The sequence below is a fragment of the Mustela nigripes genome, chromosome 1 (genome assembly GCF_022355385.1).
Source record: "Mustela nigripes isolate SB6536 chromosome 1, MUSNIG.SB6536, whole genome shotgun sequence".
Taxonomy (NCBI): domain Eukaryota; kingdom Metazoa; phylum Chordata; class Mammalia; order Carnivora; family Mustelidae; genus Mustela; species Mustela nigripes.
Genome location: NC_081557.1, coordinates 49,021,968 through 49,042,043, shown reverse-complemented (window position 1 = coordinate 49,042,043; position 20,076 = coordinate 49,021,968). Strand labels below are relative to the sequence as shown.

The 20,076-nt window shown below is 35.9% G+C and overlaps 1 protein-coding gene and 1 pseudogene across 2 annotated transcripts in view; both read left to right on the top strand.

Moving 5' to 3' along the window:
* FCHSD2 (FCH and double SH3 domains 2) overlaps positions 1-20,076 on the top strand; it is a 287,876-nt gene that overhangs the window by 40,049 nt on the left and 227,751 nt on the right. For both annotated transcript variants that reach the window (XM_059410167.1, XM_059410160.1), the window contains exon 3: positions 5,052-5,097. In XM_059410167.1, the coding sequence (XP_059266150.1) occupies positions 5,052-5,097 (46 nt within the window). The remainder of the gene's footprint in view (positions 1-5,051; positions 5,098-20,076) is intronic.
* On the top strand, positions 9,350-9,463 carry LOC132009022 (U4 spliceosomal RNA; annotated as a pseudogene).

Genomic DNA, 20,076 nt, shown 5'->3' with positions numbered 1-20,076 from the left:
CCCCCCCCCATACCCATCTTTATCCATTCATCTGTCGATGGACATTTGTGGGCTTTCCATATATTAGCTATTATAGACATTGCTGCTATAAACATTGGGGTACAGGTGCCCCTTTGGGTCACTGTGTTTTTATCCATTGGATAAATACCTAGTAGTGCAATTGCTGGGTTGTAGGGGAGCTCTCTTTTAGGTATATTTCTGACTTATGTTTCATTGTCTCTCTGTTTACTCATGTTCCGTTACCAAGCTGTCTTAAGTATTGTCACTTTTTTCTTTTTAAGATTTTATTTATCTATTTGACAGAGAGAGAAATCACATGTAGGCAGAGAGCAGGCAGAGAGAGAGGGAAGCAGACTTCCCATTGAGCAGAGAACCCGATGTGGGCCTCGATCCCAGGACCCTGAGATCATGACCTGATCCAAAGCAGAGGCCTAAGTGACTGAGCCACCCAGGAGCCCAAGTATTGTCACTTTTTAAATTAATTTTTATTATCTGGTGAGAGTAGGTCTTTTTAAAAATATTATTCTTTTTCAAAATGTTTATAAGTATTCTTAAATGTTCATTTTTCTTTAAGAACTTTATAATCAACCTATCTAGTTAAAAGAAAAATATTTTTAAAATAATGGCCAACTTAACTCTCCAACCCTTAGCAACCACTGATCTACTTTCTGTCTCTGTAGGCTTGCCTATTCTGGGACATTCTGTATGAATGGAATGATATAATATGTGGCCTTTTATGGGACTTCTTAGCATAGTACTTTCCAAGTTCATTCATATGGCATCATGTATCAATATTTCATTCCTTTTTTGAATAATATTCCATCATATGAATATACCACATCTTGTTTATCTGATCTTCAGTTGATGGACATTTGGGATGTTTCCACTTTTTGGCAATCATAAATAATGCTGCTATGAACATTCATTTACAAGTTTTTGTATAAACATATGTTTTAAGTTTTCTTGGGTATATACCTAGGAATAGAACTGCTGCGTCATATGGTAACTCTTTGTTTAACCTTTTGAAGAACTCCCAGACTATGATTTTCTGAAGCAGCTGCATCTTTTTACATTCCTGCCAGCTTCATTTCTCCATGTCCTTGCCATCACTTGTTCTTGTCCATCTGTTTAATTATAGCATCCATTATATTTCTAAAGACGTTTATGAGAAACTGATGTTGAATTTTAACAAATGCTTTTTCATCTTATAAGGAGATTATGAGAAGTTTTTTTTGTTGTTGTTCTGCTCTCTTGACTGTGAATTATAATAAATAGATTTCTAATATTAATGATGTTGATTTTGAATAGTTGTCAACTTGGGTTTGTTTTCTTTCGCTAGAACAGAAAATTACTTAGTAGACATGTAATTGTGTCATAACAACTAAAAATTCCACTGAGAGGTTTAAAATTAGTTGATATGCATGTTCAGAGTAAGAGTTCCTATTTTCTTGGTGACTTCACTTGAATATCCTTATTTCAGAATGATTTACATATAAGCTTTCAAGCTAAATAAATAAACACTAAACACTAAATAAGTACTACTAAGAGCTTAAATATTTGCTTTCATGTTTTGTAAAATATTAAAAAATTCTGCCTCCTTCCAAATATGGGTAAGTTTTCAGATTTTTTAATGGGGAAAGTATAAGCTAGTTCATTTTATTTTATTTTATTTTTTTAAAGATTTTATTTATTTTTTTGACAGACAGAGATCACAAGTAGGCAGAGAAGCAGGCAGAGAGAGGGGGCAGGAAGCAGGCTCCCTGCTGAGCAGAGAGCCTGATGTGGGGCTCAGTCCCAGGACCCTGGGATCATGACCTGAGCCAAAGGCAGAGGCTTTGACCCACTGAGCCACCCAGGTGCCCCAAGCTGGTTCATTTTTGCTTGGGTATTTATGGTAGGTGGGAAGATCGCATATTTGGTAGTACTAGTCATAATGATTTCTGGTACAATTTTAGTAAAACAACATGAGTACATAAAGGTGTATGCATGTGTTTATATGTGTGCATTTATTTAAAAATGAGAACATTTCAATCGGAGAAAGACAACTATCATATGATCTCCCTGATATGAGGAAGTGGAGATGCAACATGCGGGGTTAAGTGGGTAGGAAAAGAATAAATGAAACAAGATAGGATTGGGAGGGAGACAAACCATAAGTGACTCTTAATCTCACAAAACAAACTGAGGGTTGCTGGGGGGAGGGAGGTTGGGGAGAGGGGGGTGCGGTTATGGACATTGGGGAGGGTATGTGCTATGGTGAGTGTTGTGAAGTGTGTAAACCTGGCGATTCACAGACCTGTACCCCTGGGGATAAAAATACATTATATGTTTATTTAAAAATAAAAATAAATAAATAAAAATGAGGACATTTTTTCAAACATGATAGATATTCTTACTAAAACATCAGAAAACAGTGGAAGCAAAAGCAAAAGAAGGAAGTTGAAAGCCTGTAATCCCACTACCCAGAGAAAACTTAATGACTATTTTGATGTGTGTGTTATATAAAACAGTATATAAATGCATACAGTGTATTTATATATGTGTATATAATATATAGTTTGTATGCTTTAAGGACAGTAGACACACTGTATTTATTTATTTATTAAAAATATTTTATTTATTTGCTTGAGAGAGTGAGAGAGAGCATGAGAGGGGAGAGGGTCAGAAGGAGAAGCAGACTCCCTGCTGAGCAGGGAGCCTAATGTGGGACTTGACCTGAGCTGAAGGCAGTCGCTTAACTGAGTCACCCAGGCATCTGACTTACTATATTTTATTTTTTTTTTTATTTTTTTTATTTTTAAAGATTTTATTTATTATTTATTTGACAGAGAGAGAAATCACAAGTAGGCGGAAATCACAAGTAGGCGGAGAGTCAGGCAGAGAGAGAGAGAAGCAGGCTCCCGCTGAGCAAAGAGCCCGATGCGGGGCTCAATCCCAGGACACTGAGATCATGACCCGAGCCGAAGGCAGCGGCTCAATCCACTGAGCCACCCAGGCGCCCCTGACTTACTATATTTTAAAGGACTGTGTTAAATGCTTTAAAAAGTACAGTACCCCTTAAGGAAAAGCTATGCTATATTTTTTTTTCCACCTTTTTACTATAGTAAAATATGTATGGCATAAAATGTACTATCTTAGCCATTTTTAAGTGTACAGTTTAGTGGTATTAAGTACTTCATATTGTTCTCCAACTTTCACCATCATCCATCTTCAGAACTCCTCAACTTGTAAAACTGAAACTATACTGGTTAAGTAATGACTCCTCTGATGCTCTCCTTCCAGCCCCTCGAAACTTCCATTCTTTCTGTCTATATGATTTTTTTTTCTTTAGATCTTATTTATTTATTTGACAGACAGAGATCACAAGTAGGCAGAGAGGCAGGTGGAGAGAGAGGGGGAAGGAGGCTCCCCATTGAGTAGAGAGCCCAATGCGGGGCTCGATCCCAGGACCCTGGGATCACGATCTGAGCTGAACACAGAGGCTTTAACCCACTGAACCACCCAGGTGCCCCTGTATATGATTTTGACTACTCCTCATATAAATGGAATCCTAGAGTATTTGCCTTTTTGTGACTGACTTCATTAAGTGTAATGTCGTTAAGGTTCATCCTTGTTATAGCATATATGTCAGTATTTCCTTCCTTTTTAAGGCTATGTAACAGTTATTCACTAAAAACAAATGTAGTAAGATCTTAAATAGTTGTTTTTCTTATATAAGAAATGAATAGTCATGTTGATAAATTTAAATAACTGTTAAAGTGGAAGTTTTGACTTAAATTGTCTTTTTTCCCTGCAAATCCCATCCTTTTCTTTATATTTTTCACTTTTTACTCTGATATTTTTGCCTTGGTGAAGTGCTTTTAAGAATACAGATATCTGGCCTCTAACAGAAAAGTCTTAAGCTCAAACTATTCAAGGTAAATTGTCAGTATTAACATATTTCACTGACTACCTTGCCTATGGTTTATAAGGTGTACTGTTATTTCATGTACTATTGAAGTAAAAGAAAATACTGCTAATCATTACTAAAAGGTGAATCCCAGTATCATAAATGTTAAAATGTGAAAAGTGTTAAAATAGAATCTGTCAAATATAATACATGTATGGAAAGGGTACATCCATTATACCACATTTAGTGTCCTTGTACTTTGTTTTGTAACTCTTGCTACAAAGGACTAGAATGAAGGAATTGATTTGACTGTTCTTCATGTTGCTAAGCTGATCAAAACTTGATTTTCTTCTTTTTGAAAAGTTTCATTTATTTTAGAGAGAGCGAGGGAGCGAGAGAAAGAGAACACATGGTGGGGAAGGGCAGAATGAGAGACAGTCTTAAGAAGACTGTGCACTGAGCATGGAGTCCAATGGAGGGGCTTTATATCATGACCCTGAGATTACCACTTTAGCCAAAACGAATAATCAGGCGTGTAACTGACTGTGCCACTCAGGCACCCCTGATTTATTATTTTTTTTAAGATTTTATTTTTTAAGTTATCTGTACCCAGCATGGGGCTTGAACTTAAAACCCTGAGATCAAGAGTTACATGCTTTACCAACTGAGGCAGCCCTCCAAATTTGTGGTGCCCCCCAAATTCAATTTTTACTTTGTTTTCTGTAGTTCCCTCTACGCTGGTTAAGTTCAGTAAACATTTTTAGTGCCTACTATGCATTAGTCCTTGTCATAAAAGTACATATATAGCTTTTACTGTGTGTTAGACACGGTTTGAGCACTTAATGTATTTTAATTAAGTAAATTTTACACTATCCCTGTGATGTGGATACTGTTACTATCCCCATTCTGAGGCACAGACCAGTCAAGTGACTTGACCAAGGTCATACAACTAGTACATGGTAGAGGCAGTATTTGAATGTTTGATTTGATTTTCTGACTCCAGAGTCTTTTGTCAGCAGTACTCCTAGGAACATAAATGAATAATATGTTGTATTTTCCCTGAAATACAACAGTTGATCAGGTAGTATCTGAGGGTGGGTTGATAAATTTACATAAAATTTTTGATATACTTCTGTTAATGAATTTTTATTTGTGTTTTTAGGACATTCAGTCAGAAGAAAGCTGCCATTGAAAGAGAGTATGCACAGGTAAGCTTGGAAATTGAGGTGACCATTCTAGGTATACCTCTTCTTTGGCTTAAAGGCAGATGTGGTTGTTGGAGAGAAACTTTGTTATCCCTGCATCCTTTTTTAAAAAAAATTCTGGTTATCTCACTTTGATCCTCCTTTTTACTTCATTTGAATCTCTAGACAAGGAGTTAAGTGCCTCCTTATGAAGGTTATGAGCCTTTGGAGATAATAATTATAGAATTTTTAAGTATTTGCAAGTGTAAGTAATAATGCATACATTTTATGAGTATATATACTTGACCCTTGAACAAAATCGATTTGAATTGCCTGGTTCTGCCTATACATGGGATTTTTTCCCCCCAATAAATTTATGTACCATTTTGTGAATGTATTTCTTCTTCCTCAGTTTTGTTACTAACATTTTTTAGGTTATTTTTTTGTAAAAATACTGTATATAATATATATACAAAATGTGTGTTATTGGCTACTTATGTTATCAGTAAGTCTTCTGGTCAACAGTAGGGTTTTAGTAGTTACATTTTTGTGAATCAAAGTTGTATGTAGATTGCTGACTACATTGGGGGTTGGCACTCCTAATTCCCACATTGTACAGGGGTCATCTGTATATTCATTCTCTGATGTATCCTATTCTTTACAGTCTTATGGAAGGTTAATTTTATTTTATCCAGTTAGGCATTTATTTCTGTTTAGGTCCCTGTTGATAGAGAATGATGTACTTTCTGTGGATGGCATAGTGCTATTTCTAGGGAAATTTAAGCATTTCCTTCTTTTCTTTTTTTTTTAAAAAGATTTTATTTATTTATTTGACAGACAGAGATCACAAGTAGGCAGAGAGGCAGGCAGAGAGGAGAGAGAGGAAGCAGGCTTCTGCTGAGCAGAGAGCCCGATGTGGGGCTCGATCCCAGGACTTTGGGATCATGAGAAGGCAGAGACTTTAGCCCACTGAGCCACCCAGGCGCTCCTCCTTCTTTTATTTTAATTAGAATTTTATTTGCTCCCAGGTAACTAAATGTGCCAAGAAAAAATTATGTTGGTATATCATTTTGTAGATTTGTAAAGAATTAATAACTACCTTTCCTTGTATAAAAACAGTTTGACATGATTTGGAAATTTTGGCCCTTGTAAGCAGTTACTTTCTATGTGGAACAGAATTCTAAAATTGATGTCTTTCCACTCCCCAAATTATAAATGTCAGGTTTTGATTTTAGTTTTATTCTGATTTCACTGTAGTTAACAAGGTAACTGTATTTTATTTGGTAATCTTAGAAGATTAGGTATAGGTGATTATTTCTTGAAAGTTAGACTCATTAATTCGGCCATTAGTTATTGAGTGCTTGTAAATCAGGTACTTTACATAATTAATTAGTGTCAGTTTTTTTTTTTTAAGATTTTATTTATTTATTTGACAGACAGAGATCACAAGCAGGCAGAGAGGCAGGCAGAGAGAGAGGAAGGGAAGCAGGCTCCTTGCTCAGCAGAGAGCCGGATATGGGGCTTGATCCCAGGACCCTGGGATCATGACCTGAGCCAAAGGCAGAGGCTTAACCCACTGAGCCACCCAGGCGTCCCTGAATTAGTGTCAGTTTTAATAATTAGTGTTGAACCTTATTCTATGCAAATTTAATAAGTACTAGTAATGATAGCCAAAATTTATTGAATCCTTGTACTAGGCATTTTGCTGATTTTTTTTTCATACAATTTCTTTAATGTTCTTCTGTTTATTTTATATGCATTATCTGGTGTAATCCTCTCAACAGACCTGTAAAATAGGGCAGTTATTGTGCCTTTAATAGATGTTTCTACTGAGACCAAAGTATGTGATCTGCCCTTAAAATTTATATGAAATGAAAATTTTTGTATATTTGTCTGGAACACGGTTTAAAGTTTTAATAATCAAATAAATAAGACAGGCTGATTATTAAAAATAAAAGACAGTACATTAAATTGAAAATTAGCAGTCCTTTGTCTCAATCACAATCACCATCCTCAGAGAAAAGATTAAAAGTAGATGACTATTTTGGTTCTCCTGGTGATCATTTCCATATCTTTAAATAATGTGCTTATAACTGATTCATGATTTATCAATTCTAGACATTATTGCTAGATTATTTTGTATAATAAATAAGAAATTAGTTTCCTAAGCCATTCCTTTTGGCCTACTCTTTCCATTGTGATTCAGCACTATTTTGGCGCCTTTGTTATTTTTCTAACTCTAAATGATATATTTAGACTTCTGTCTCTTGTTCTGTTAAGTGCATATACATATGTTTTTGTGTGTGTTTGTGTATTCATAGCATATATTTGTGTTATTTGTGTGTTGACATATGTATTTTTCTGTATACATAGGTATATAGTATAGTGGAATTGCATTTTACAGAGCAGTCTAATTTATTCTTGAAAAACTTCTTTAAATGTCTTTTAAGTAAATTATACCTGGTTTTGTTTATACAATTCTATATAATAATGTATAAACTGTGTAAGATACCTAATGTATATTTTAAAATTTCATAGAATAATAATATTCAGACATTAAAGTGTTCCAGTGTCTCTCTGCTTGGGAGAAGTCATTTGGAGAGTCAGTGTGCTGATTGTTCTTTTTTTTTCTTTTCATATTTACTTCTTAGGTGATTTTTCTCAGTTCTTCTTACTCTTCAATATTTTTCCAATTAATTTTTCAATTTATTGGGGCGCCTGGGTGGCTCAGTGGGTTAAGCCGCTGCCTTCGGCTCGGGTCATGATCTCAGGGTCCTGGGATCGTGTCCCGCATCGGGCTCTCTGCTCAGCAGGGAGCCTGCTTCCCTCTCTCTCTCTCTCTGCCTGCCTCTCCATCTACTTGTGATTTCTCTCGGTCAAATAAATAAATAAAATCTTTAAAAATTTTTTTTTTCAATTTATTTCTTGATGATATAGACAAAGCTATCTCTACACTCTTTTTTTTTTTTTTTTAAAGATTTTATTTATTTATTTGTGAGAGAGAGAGAGTGAGAGCGAGCACAGGCAGACAGAGTGGAAAGCAGAGTCAGAGGGAGAAGCAGGCTCCCTGCAGAGCAAGGAGCCCGATATGGGACTCGATCCCAGGACGCTGGGATCATGACCTGAGCCGAAGGCAGCTGCTTAACCAACTGAGCCACCCAGGCATCCCTCTACACTCTTTTTTAACTCCCTCACCAGTATTTTTACTTTTTATCGATAGTAGAGATACCCCTCAAAGACTGACATTCTAGCTGTGGATTTTGCTAGATGACGTCAGACTTATTATTTGCATTTGCTATCTCAGGACCTACCCTCATTGGTGATGGAATGTGGTCAGAGAGGACAGTTGGACTATTTAAATTATTTTTTAGGTTGAACTGCTTTACATTCATCTCTGATTATTTCCTTCCACCAGTTCTTATAAGTGAAATTGCTGGGTCAGAAGTTATGTATAATTTTAAGGCATTAGTAGTCTTAATGAATATACTGTAAAAAAAATAAATAAGTTATTTTTGGGGATGCCTGAGTGGCTCAGTGGGTTAAGCCTCTGCCTTTGGCTCAGGTCATGATCTTGGGGTCCTGGGATCGAGTCCTGCATCGGGCTTTCTGCTCAGCAGGGAGACTGCTTCCTCCTCCCTCTCTCTTTACCTCTCTGCCTACTTGTGATCTCTCTCTGTCAAATAAATAAAATCTTAAAAAAAAAAAGTTATTTATGTTTCTAGTGGCAGTATATGAAAGTGTCTATTTTGTGTTATTGCTACTATTAGATGATATAGTTATACATATTTTGGGGCCTAGTTTTTAGGAAAAATTTGGTATTTTTGTTCTAACAACAAAAAATTCCAGTTAAGGGGCGCCTGGGTGGCTCAGTGGGTTAAGCCTCTGCCTTCAGCTCAGGTCATGATCCCAGGGTCCTGGGATCCAGCCCCTCTGCTCAGCAGGGAGTCTGCTCCCCCCTCCCCCATCCCTGGCTGCCTGCCTCTCTGCCTGCTTGTGATCTTTGTCTGTCAAAGAAAGAAATAAAATCTTTAAAAAAATTGCAAGTTAAACTCTGTGTGACACTGTGCTCTCTTTATCATCTGCTTACAGTTTTTGAAAGAACTCTTTCAGCATTAATTAGAAGTGATATTTTAAAACATCTATTTCTTGGCCATACCTTAAAGGGGAAATATAAGTATAATAAATTGATAAAGGTATTTCTAAAATGTCTTCCTACTTAAAGTCTGACTGTTCTGAATAACTTTTAGATCCAGAGCCATTAATTTACTTATTTTCCAGCTTTGCGCAGTGGCAGTATCGTAGCCAATGAGGTTTATCCGAGGTGCGATTATTGCTGCTTACTTTTCCATACTAGATTACCTCTGTACATCTTAGTATATTAGTAGTGTAGCGTTTCTTTCTTTTTTTTTGTTTTTAAGATTTTATTTATTTATTTGACAGACAGAGATCACAAGTGGGGAAAGAGGCAGGCAGAGAGAGAGAGGAGGAAGCAGGCTCCCTGCTGGGCAGAGAGCCTGATGGTGGGACACGATCCCAGGACCCTAAGATCATGAACTGGGCCGAAGGCGGAGGCTTAACCCGCTGAGCCACCCAGGCACCCGTAGCATAGCATTTCTTAACAGAATATTCCAGCATTGTCTCCAGGAATTTTTCCCCTTTCCTGATACCATTCTCTAGGTTTTCATACCAGAAGTGTCTTGATCTTAGCAGACAGTGTCAGGGAAGGTTTTTAGACAACACTTGGGATTTTTACATGTTTGTTGTTAGAAATATATGAGTTGCAGTTGTCTTCTCAAGGGAACAGAACAACCATTAGCTTCTCTTACATGCTGATCTCACAACTGCCGTTGTGAGATGTTGTCAATGGTTACCTATGCCCTGATTTCAGAGATTTTAAAATGTTTTAAAAAATATGTATCTTAATAGAATTGATTAGCTATGCTCTTTTTTTTTTCCAGGTTATGTAGAGGTTTCATTCTTTAAAGAAAGTTGTAATGTGGGAGGGGACATTAAGAAAGGATATTCCTAATGGCTCTTTTTCTTTCACAGACTGAGGAATATGTTGCAAAATAAAATATTCCTAATATTACTTATATATGATATATTCATACTGGACTGTAGTCTTTTGGTATTTTGGGGGTATATGGGAGTGGATATCTAATTGCTTTATTTGTATTTATTACTATAGCCACTGATTACATATTTTTCATTTTATGGACAAGAAATGCGACACTAATTCAAAGGCAGGAATGTTCTGTCTGAAATACATCGAACTGATGATAATAAGAAAATTACTTGACTTCTCTGACCTTCATTTTTACATCATTTTTGAGAGGAGAATGATGACCATTCTCCCCTCTCTTCTTTTCAGGCTTGTCAGATACACTAATGAATATGAAATTGTTTTTCAATGTATGTGTACCTGTATATGATGGTCTTTGTTGTATTCAGTGTCTTAGTTTTACTTATTTCTGTAAATTGTTGGAACCTAGCTTTGTTAGATAATGGATTTCCCTAGTAGAAAGAGAGTGATTAATTAAATTTGTGGACCTTTGTATAGTCTTATGTGTCTGGGAAATAGTATGAGGTAAAGTAGTGGGAGGATTTTCTTGCCTTTGGGGAAGCATTATAAAAATCCTCCCACTGTGAGAACATCTTCTGTTTCATTAGGATAACTACATAACTGTTTTTATTATGCCAGAATTTTTTGAAAACCTATCAAAGTCTTTAAAAATTTTTTTAAGCCTTAAAAAATGCAACAGTAATTCAGATTTAATAATAGAAACCCATGCAGTAGGATCAGCTTTATCGAAATTTGCTTTATAATCCAAGTTATCTAAAATGTATCCATAACAAGAATCATTTAAGTTATTACTTTAAGCTATAAGAAATGAAATTTTCATTGTGTTAACCAACTTTAGAGTTTGGAATTTTTTAATGAATTGAATTGAAATGTGGAGAGGGGTACCTGGGAAGTTCGCCAGTTAAGCCTCTGACTTTAGCTTGGGTCCTGATCTCAGGATCTTGGAATTGTCTGGTTCCTGGCTGGGTGGGGAGTTTGCTGCTTCTCCCACTGTCTTCCCTCCACTTGTTTGCGTGTGCATGTGTGCGTTCTCTCTGTCTCAAATAAATAAAGTCTTTAAAAAAATATGAAGAAACTTACTGACCTACTGACATTTTTTCCTTTAATTCTTTATTTGGAAAAATTGCAAATCTTCAGATACGTTGGAAGAATAATACACTGAAGTATAGTACTTAAACAAAAGGAATACTATTAATTGCCTCTGTCTTAACCAGTTATTAACATTTTGCTATATTAATATTATGTCGATATACATTTTTTTCTAAGCTATTCTGTTTGAAAGTAAGCTGCAATCATCATACTTCTCTTCTACATACTTCACTTTGCATCTTCTAAGAAAAAGAACATTTCCCCAAATAATTATAATGTCATTATCACACCCAAGATAATGAGTAACGATTCTGTAATATCTAATATGTAGTTTACATTCATATTTCCTCATTTATTCCTGAAATCTCTATAAGTTGTTTTCCCAAGATCCAATTAAGGTTTGCACATTGCATTTGGTGGATAATGTCTCTTGATTTTATTTAGAATGTTTCCTCCACCTTTTTTGTTTTTCCTGGCATTGATTTTTTTTGATAGGTCTGGTCATTTGTATTGTAGAATGCATTTTGTATTTGGAATTTTTCATTTTTTCCCTTCATGATTAGATTTCTATTAAATATGAGCAGAAATACTATGTAGTTGATGTTGGGCCTAATAAGATTTTATCGTTTGTTCTGATGACTTGGATGGATTAGAATACAACATCACTGATATTGCCAATTTTCAGGCCTGATTAAATCTATAATAGTGATAGTAAATTTTAAAAATCATTTATCTAATTGTCTCAAACTATGTCTGTATTTTTTTGCTATATCATGTATTGCTGGTGCTCTAAAAAAGTGTTAAATTTTATTATGTTAGAATTTTGACAAAGCAGAACTGGAGAAAGAGCAAAATCTGAGAATTTAATTTTAACTTAAACATTTGAGATCAAGCACTATTATAAAAGCCAATATATATTCTTAACTGTTACATTTCAGCACATTTAAAAATCAGCTGAAAATTAGAGCATTTGGTCTTATGGTGGGAATTTCCTTTAGAGAGTCTGCAAGTTGTTAAATTGAAAGAATGTGAAACATCTTTGTACCAACTGTCTAATAGTCATGTTTGGTAATGACACTATTATAAACTTCCTTTTGGGAAGTTCTATATCTTTTGCTATTATTTGTCATTGGTACATCATCTAAGTAGCCAAGAGTATCTAAATACATTAGAAATGGAATTGTAATTTATATGAACACTTAATCTCCTCTATCAGTTTTGTAGTGTTAAAACAGCTTTTAAAAATATGGTGGTTGTGTTTTGGTTCCTTTTTAATATTTTAGCCTGGTGATTCACCTCTGTTGGGAGCTCAGTTTTGTGAATGTTGGTGTTTCCTTAGTTAGACCATAAGATGAGTGAAAATTTGTGCTCTAGAAGGATTGATTACTACATTTAATTATTTAATAAAATACTGTTTTTAAGTTAGAAGTTTATTTTGAGATATACCAGTTTCCATGTGTTGAGATATATTTATTGAGTGCTCTTCTAGGTATTATGGCACTGCCCAAAAGAGAAGGAAAAGTTCTAGCAGTTAGAGGGCTTACACTCTATGGTTGTGTTATCTTCCAATTAAATATATTAACTTCTTTTCCTTCAAAGACACTGAGATGATCTTTATAGAATTATTATTAATAGTGTAATGTTGTCATCCTCTATGCAAAGGATTGATTGGCCAAAAAAGTTGAGTATTATTTGTGAAATTTAGAGAGGGTACAGAGGAGCCATCCCAATAGAGAAGTATCATAAAGGAAAATAGTTCAAATGGATTGATCATATGATAGCAATCTGAAGAACAGTACCTAAAGCACATGAAAAGTAGATTTGTAAAATAGTTTTAGGGGAATGTTGGAAGAAAAAAAATAATATTGCATAACCTAATTATACTTGAAGGGATTTGAGCCCTTCACTTTTTCAAGATGCTTGTTACTTTCAATTTCCTACAAGAGTATTAATGTTTTATTTTTAAGCATGGTTTCTGAAATTCACTTTGTAATTCTCCAGAAATAACAGATGTGTTACATATCTATTTATACAAACAGAATAAATAAATCTCTGAAAACACAGAAGCCATGTAAGAGTCACTAAACAACCTTAAATATTAGGGTAAAATCAAATCTGGCTTTTGACTGCAGTTAGCTAAACCACTTGAGGTGTTGGTAAAATTATTTGCAGTACTCAAAAACTGAAATTGCTAAGGGCAAGTTCTGTGTATTAATTTACTTCCTGTAGTCTTTGGCAGAATGCTGCTAGTGAAAGAAGGATACAAAAGGTTACTGTGGTTAGAGAGAAAGAGCAGGAAAAGATTGTGGACTTTAAGGGCGGCTCCTTGCTTGAGGACAAACATGGAGCAAATATGGACACCCTGTCAAATAGCCTGTTGTGACACACTGTTGCCCCTAAACTTTTTGCTATTTTTACTGTTTTAAGAAACAAACTAATGAAGAGGAGTTGGGATACTACCCAAGAAGTTAGTGTATGTGATGGGGTTCTTTTTTGGTAAATTTCACCAGCATAGAGGTTTAAAATGTAACTTAATTTAGCTGTGTGCAGTTAGCTTTCTGGCCATTGCTATTATAGAAGCATTGGCAAGGTTCTTTGAAATGGCAGACTACATACTTGGAACTTTTCATTCTGCCAAGCTCTTCCTGTAGAACAATGAGGATAACTACCCTGAGAGAAGATTGAGGGTTATTTTCTGTGTTTATGGTGATTCTTATTTTTAAATTTTTATTTTATTTTTATTATTTTTATTTTTATTTTTTTTTTTTTAGTTTCTTAGCTTGCAACTATGGGTAAGAAATACATTTGGGGAGAAGAGCAGACTGATTTTTTTCTCAAATTTCATACAGCTTGATTTTTAATGTTTTATTTTATTTTATTTATTTTTCAGAGAGAGGGAGAAGGGGGATTGTGAAGGGACAGAGGGAGAAGGAGAGGGAGAATCCTAAGCAGGCTCCACACCCAGAGCAGAGCTACAGGGCTTGATCTCATGACCCTGACTGACTGAGCCACCCAGGTGACCTTGGCTTTAAATGTTTTAAAAACAAAATTCTGTTTGCTACTATTTTTCTGAGGCTTTTGCATTGGTTTCATAAAGGATGTTGGTCTTTAGGTTTCTTTCTTTGTCTGGCTTTGGTATCAGGGTATTGGGCCTCAGAGAATGGCTTAGGAAGTGTTCCCTCCCCTTCATGTTTTTGGAAAAGTTTGGGAAGGATTGGTATTAGTTCTTTGTTAAAGGCTTGGTGAAATTCACCAGTGAAGCCATCAAGTCCAGGATTTTGCTTTTTCTTCCTCCCTCCCTTCCTTTCTCTTTTCTTCCTTCCTTCCTCTTCCTGATTCAGTTTTCTTACTAGTTATACTTCTGTTCAGATTTTCTATTCGTGATTTAGTCTTGGCAGGTTTTATATTTCTAGGAATTTGTCCATTTCATTTAGGTTATCTAATTGGTTGACAAACAGTTGTTCATAGCACTCATAAAATTCTTTTTATTTCTGTAGAATCCGCAGTTATACTTATGATTTTGGTAATTAGAGTTTTCTCTCTTTTTTCTTTAGTCCATCTAGTTTAAGGTTTGTCAATTTTGTTGATCTTTTTGAAGAACTAACGTTTAGTTTCATTGATGTCCTCTATTTTTCTGTTCTCTATTTCACATATCTCTCTGCTCTAATATTTATTTCCTTTCCTCTGCTAGCTTTGGGTTTAGTTTGTTCTTCTTTTTCAAGTTTCTTATGTTCTGAAGTTAGGTTGTTGATTTGAGATCTTTCTTGTTTTTTTTAATACAAGCATTTATAGCTATGAATTTTTCCTTTGGCACTGCTTTTGCTCTGTCCTCTAATGTTTGGGATGTTGTGTTTTCATTTTCATTGATCTCTAGGTAGTTTCTGGTTTCCCTTGTGATTTCTTCTTTGAGCTAGGGTTGTTTTAAAGTGTGTTGTTTTACTTACATGATTTTCCACTTTTCCTTCTTTATTGATTTCCAACTTTTCCTGTTGTTGACAGAGAAGATACTCTGTATGATATCTATCTTTTAAAATCTATTGAGACTTAATTTATGACCCTAATGTATGGTTTATCTTGGAAAATATCCAGTGTGCACTTGAGAATAATGTGTATTCTGTTATTGTTGGGCATACTGTTAGGTTTATGTCTGTTAGATCTTGTTAGTTTTGTTGTTTAAGCCTTCATAAATATATATTTCCTTATATATTATCTGGTTGTTTTGTTTACTATTGTGAGTGGGTTACTGAGGTCTTTATTATTGTAGAAGTGTCTTGTTTTCCCTTCAATTCTGTCAGTTATTGCTTCATATATTTTGATGGTCTGTCATAAGGTACATAAACATTTATAATTACTCTATATTCTCACTGTTGAAACTTTTACTAATGTGTGATGTCCTCTTTGTTTCATGACCTTTTTTTTTTTTTTAGATTTTATTTATTTATTTGACAGACAGAGATCACAAGTGGGCAGAGAGGCAGGCAGAGAGAGAGGAGGAAGCAGGCTCCCTGAGGAGCAGAGAGCCCGATGTGGGGCTAGATCCCCCGACCCTGGGATCATGAACTGAGCCGAAGGCAGAGCCTTTAACCCACTGAGCCACCCAGGTGCCCCCTCATGACCTTTCTTGATTTGAAGTGTATTTTGTGTGATATTAGTGTGGCAACCTCTACTCTCTTTTGGTTGCTCCATGCATGGGATATCATCTTTCATCTTTTGACTTTCAGCCTATTTATGTCTTTGGATTCCAAGTAAGTCTTGCGTAGACATCATATAGTTGGATCATGTATTTTTTACCGATTCTGCCAATCTCTTTTTTTTATTGGCATGTTTAATCCATTCACTAATTACTGATAAGGAGGGACTTATTTCTGTCATTGGGCTCTTTGTTTTCTATGTGCCTTATATAGCTTTTTCCTCCCTTATTTCCTGCATTGCTGTCTTCTCTTCAGTTCATTTTTTTTTTTTTTGTAGTGAAATGTTTAAATTCCTTTCTTGTATATTCTGTAGCTATTGTGTTTGTGCTTACCTAGGAGATTACATTTGGCATCCTAAAATTACAACACTTATTTGAATTTATACCAGCTTAACTTTAGCAGCAGAAAAAAACTGCTCTTTTAAGTCTCCATTCCCCCACTTTTGACTTGTTGATATCCCAAAATGACATCTTTATACATTGTGTACCCAAAAATATAAATTGGTAATTTAAAAAAATGTATTAGTCTCTTAAATTATGTAGAAAACAAGAGTTGGAGTTACAAACAAAAGTTACACTAACACTTCATATTACGCTGATAGTTTTTTTCTTTAAATGTATAAGTCTTTTTAAATCATGGAGGTAACAAAAAGTATAGTTACCAATCGTTACAATAATATTGTCTTTTGTAATTGCCCACATAAATATCTTTAGTGAGCTCTTTATTTACCTTTAGTGAGCTCTTTATTTCTTCAGACTGCTTCTAGTGTCCTTTCCTCAATAACATTTTGTTTACACATTGTTTTCTTAAATTCTCCACATTTTCCTTTAGTTCTTTGAGCATCTTTAAGAGTTTAAGAGAGTTGTTTTAAAGTCTTTGTCTAGTTTATGTGCTATAAGTGCTTTTTTAGGGATAGCTTCTGTTGCTTTAGTTATTCCTTTGAATGAGCCATACTTTCTTTGTATGCCCTGTCATTTTTTTGTTGAACATGAGACATTTTAGGCTAATAATGTGTTAACTCTGGACCTCAAATTCTCCCCCTTACCCAGGGTTTGATGGGTTTTTTATATTGTTTTCATTTTTTGATTGTTGTAGGCACTCTCTGTGCTGAGGGATCAGCCTCAGGGTTTAAACTTAAGGTCTTATCCAGTTCGTTCGTTCGTTTGTTTGTTTTCCTGAGCCTTTCCCTGTGCATGCACGATCACTTTCTTATTTTTCCGATAGATGCATGTTCTAGTCATGGTAGAAAGGTAAAAAAGCAAAAAAATGAAGCTGAGGAAAAGGGTGCTAGTTCCTTAAATTTCCCAGAAGTCATTTCAGCTAGAGTTAGAGGGGCTTGCAACAGTTGGGGGAGGTACAGCAAAATGGTTGCCTGCCTCTTTGCACCTCTGTGATCAGAAGCAGCAATAACAATCATAACAGATATTTCCCGTATTTGGAGGCCAGTGTCCTTTTGCCCACCTTGGTTTCCACAAGCCCTGTGCAAGATGCTCCAGGAACTTATTCACAGCTGCCTGTCCTGTGTCTGGAGAATGAATTAACTGCTAATCTGCTAAGAGCTGAAATTGACTGAAATTAACCACAGTTTACTCTACTAAGTCTTCCTCTGGAAGTTGCAATCATTCTACAGTCTCCAAAGTTCCAAAATAGTTATAGCAGACAGATTCTGGGATAACAGTTATCCTAGAGATGGGAAGACAGGTTCCTGGGACTTTCAGCTCTATCATCTTCCCAGAATCCTCTTCCTGTTTCCTTCTTTTTAACCTAGAGTCTAGTGTGTTTCTGACTTTAACTCTGATCATGGGTTCGTTTTTCTGGTCTATAGGGAGATAGTTACTTCATTTCATGTCTATTCTTGTCTTATTTGTTTTCTCTTTTTATTTTTTTTAAAATCTCATTTATGTATGTTTTGAGTGGGATGGGTAGACAATACATGAAAGCATGAATTTATTTTATGATCTTCACTCAGAGTCTTAGATAATCCTTGTGGCTCCCTTTGGCTCTGGTGTTGTATGGCATATTGCTGATCATTTCTCCTGGGAAATTGACTAGAATGTATTCCTTCACTGCCCCTGAGAGGGAACATAAAAAACCAAAACTCTTTTATCCTGTGGAGTTAGGGCTAGGCTTTTAGTGGTCATCTTTGAAGAGGGTGTATACTCTTAGTTTATAAAATGAACCCTTTAGTAAAGATTGTGAGGATAATAGGATAAAATATAATTTGCTGTGTCAAAATAAGAATACCTAAACATGTACTGATAACTGTGTAAATGAGGTGCTGCTGATGTTAGGGTAGGATTTCTGTGGATATAAACAAAGTTTTGGTACAAGTGGCTAGTTTATTAAAACATTTCTTTATGTTAACAAGGATTACTTGAGGATATGGTAAACCTGATGTCATTTCTTTAACTGTAGGTTTTCATTGTCTTGGAAAAAGAATCAATGCTAATCAAGAGTTCCAGAATTGTGAAAGTGTTGGTAGCTAAAAAAACTCAGAGGAAAATTTTAATAAAATTTGTAATTTGTTTCTTAGGACTCCATTTTATAGGATGCATAATACTTTAATTTTCATAGACTAAAAGTTAGTTTTGCTTCTCTTGTTTTACTCAAAGGAGAGGAGAAGTATTGGTTGACCTGTATCAACCAGTAAAAGGCAGAACGGGAGTAAGTAGTGGTGGGCATGCCTCATTTTTAGGGATGGTAGTATCTGGCAGTGGTATGTAGTTCATGAACCCATCGAAGTACAGAGTTGCTAGCTTGCTGTTCTCTGACAGAATGTATTCTGTAGCCTCCCCTGTAACTTTTTTTTTTTAAGGTTTTATTTGTTCATGTGAGAGAGAGAGAGTGAGAGAGAGCATATGAGCGGGGGGGGGGGGGGGGGAAGGGGGGAGGGGGGCCCCCACCGGGGGGGGGGGCGGGGGGGGGGGCGGGGGGCAAGGGAGAAGCAGGCTCCCTACTGAGCAGGGAGCCTGATGTGGGACTCGATGCCTGGACCCTGGCATCATGACCTGAGCCAAAGGCAGACGCTTAACCAACTGAGCCACTCAGTTGCCCTGTAACTTTTTAATTTTAGAAGAGGACTATAGAAATTAATTTTCAAAAAGAAGGAAATAAATTTGTAGTATAAAATATTCTTTTCTGTTATGGGGTTTATTATTCTGAAAAATGAAATTGTGTGTATTAAGGTGTGAAACATGATGCTTTGATATACATAGTGAAATTATTTGAGTGAAACTAATTAACATATCCATGTCCTCAAATCGTTTCCTTCCTTCCCCCTCCCTTCCTTCTTTCCTTCCTTCCTTCCTCTCTCTCTCTCTCTTTTTTTTAAAATTTTTTAAAAGATTTTATTTATTTATTTGACAGACAGAGATCACAAATAGGCAGAGAGGCAGGCAGGGAGAGAGAGGAAGAGAAGCAGGCTCCCTGCTGAGCAGAGAGACCAGTGCAGGGCTCAATTCCATGACCCTAGCGGAAGGCAGAGGCTTTAACCCACTGAGCCACCCAGGCGCCCCTTCTTCTTCTCTTTTCTTTTCTCTCTCCCTGCCTACATTCTTCCTCCCTCCCTCCCTCCTTCCTTCCTCCTTCCTTCCTTCCCTCTTCCTTTCTTCCTCCCTTCCTCCCTCCCTCCCTCTCTTTCTTTCTTTCTTGTGGTGTTTTTAGCAACAATACACAGTACAGTGTCATTAACTAGAGTCATGGTCTGTGTTAGATCTTTAGACTTACTCATCCTACATAGCTGCAACTTGTATCCTTTGACCAACATGTGTCCATTTCTTTTTTTTTTTTTTTTAAGATTTTATTTATTTATTTGACAGAGATCACAAGTAGGCAGAGAGGCAGACAGAGAGAGAGGAGGAAGCAGGCTCCCCACCGAGCAGAGAGCCCGATGTGGGCCTCGATCCCAGGACCCTGAGATCACGACCTGAGCCGAAGGCAGAGGCTTTAACCCCCTGAGCCACCCAGGCGCCCCCATCTGTCCATTTCTTACACCTTTTTACTCCTGTAACCTCCATTCTGTTCTCTCTTCCATATAATTACATGTTTCTAGATTTTACATATAAGTCAGGTTATGAATTATTTTTCTTTCTGCATCTGGCTTATTTTCCTTAGTATGATATCTTCTAGGTTCATCCATGT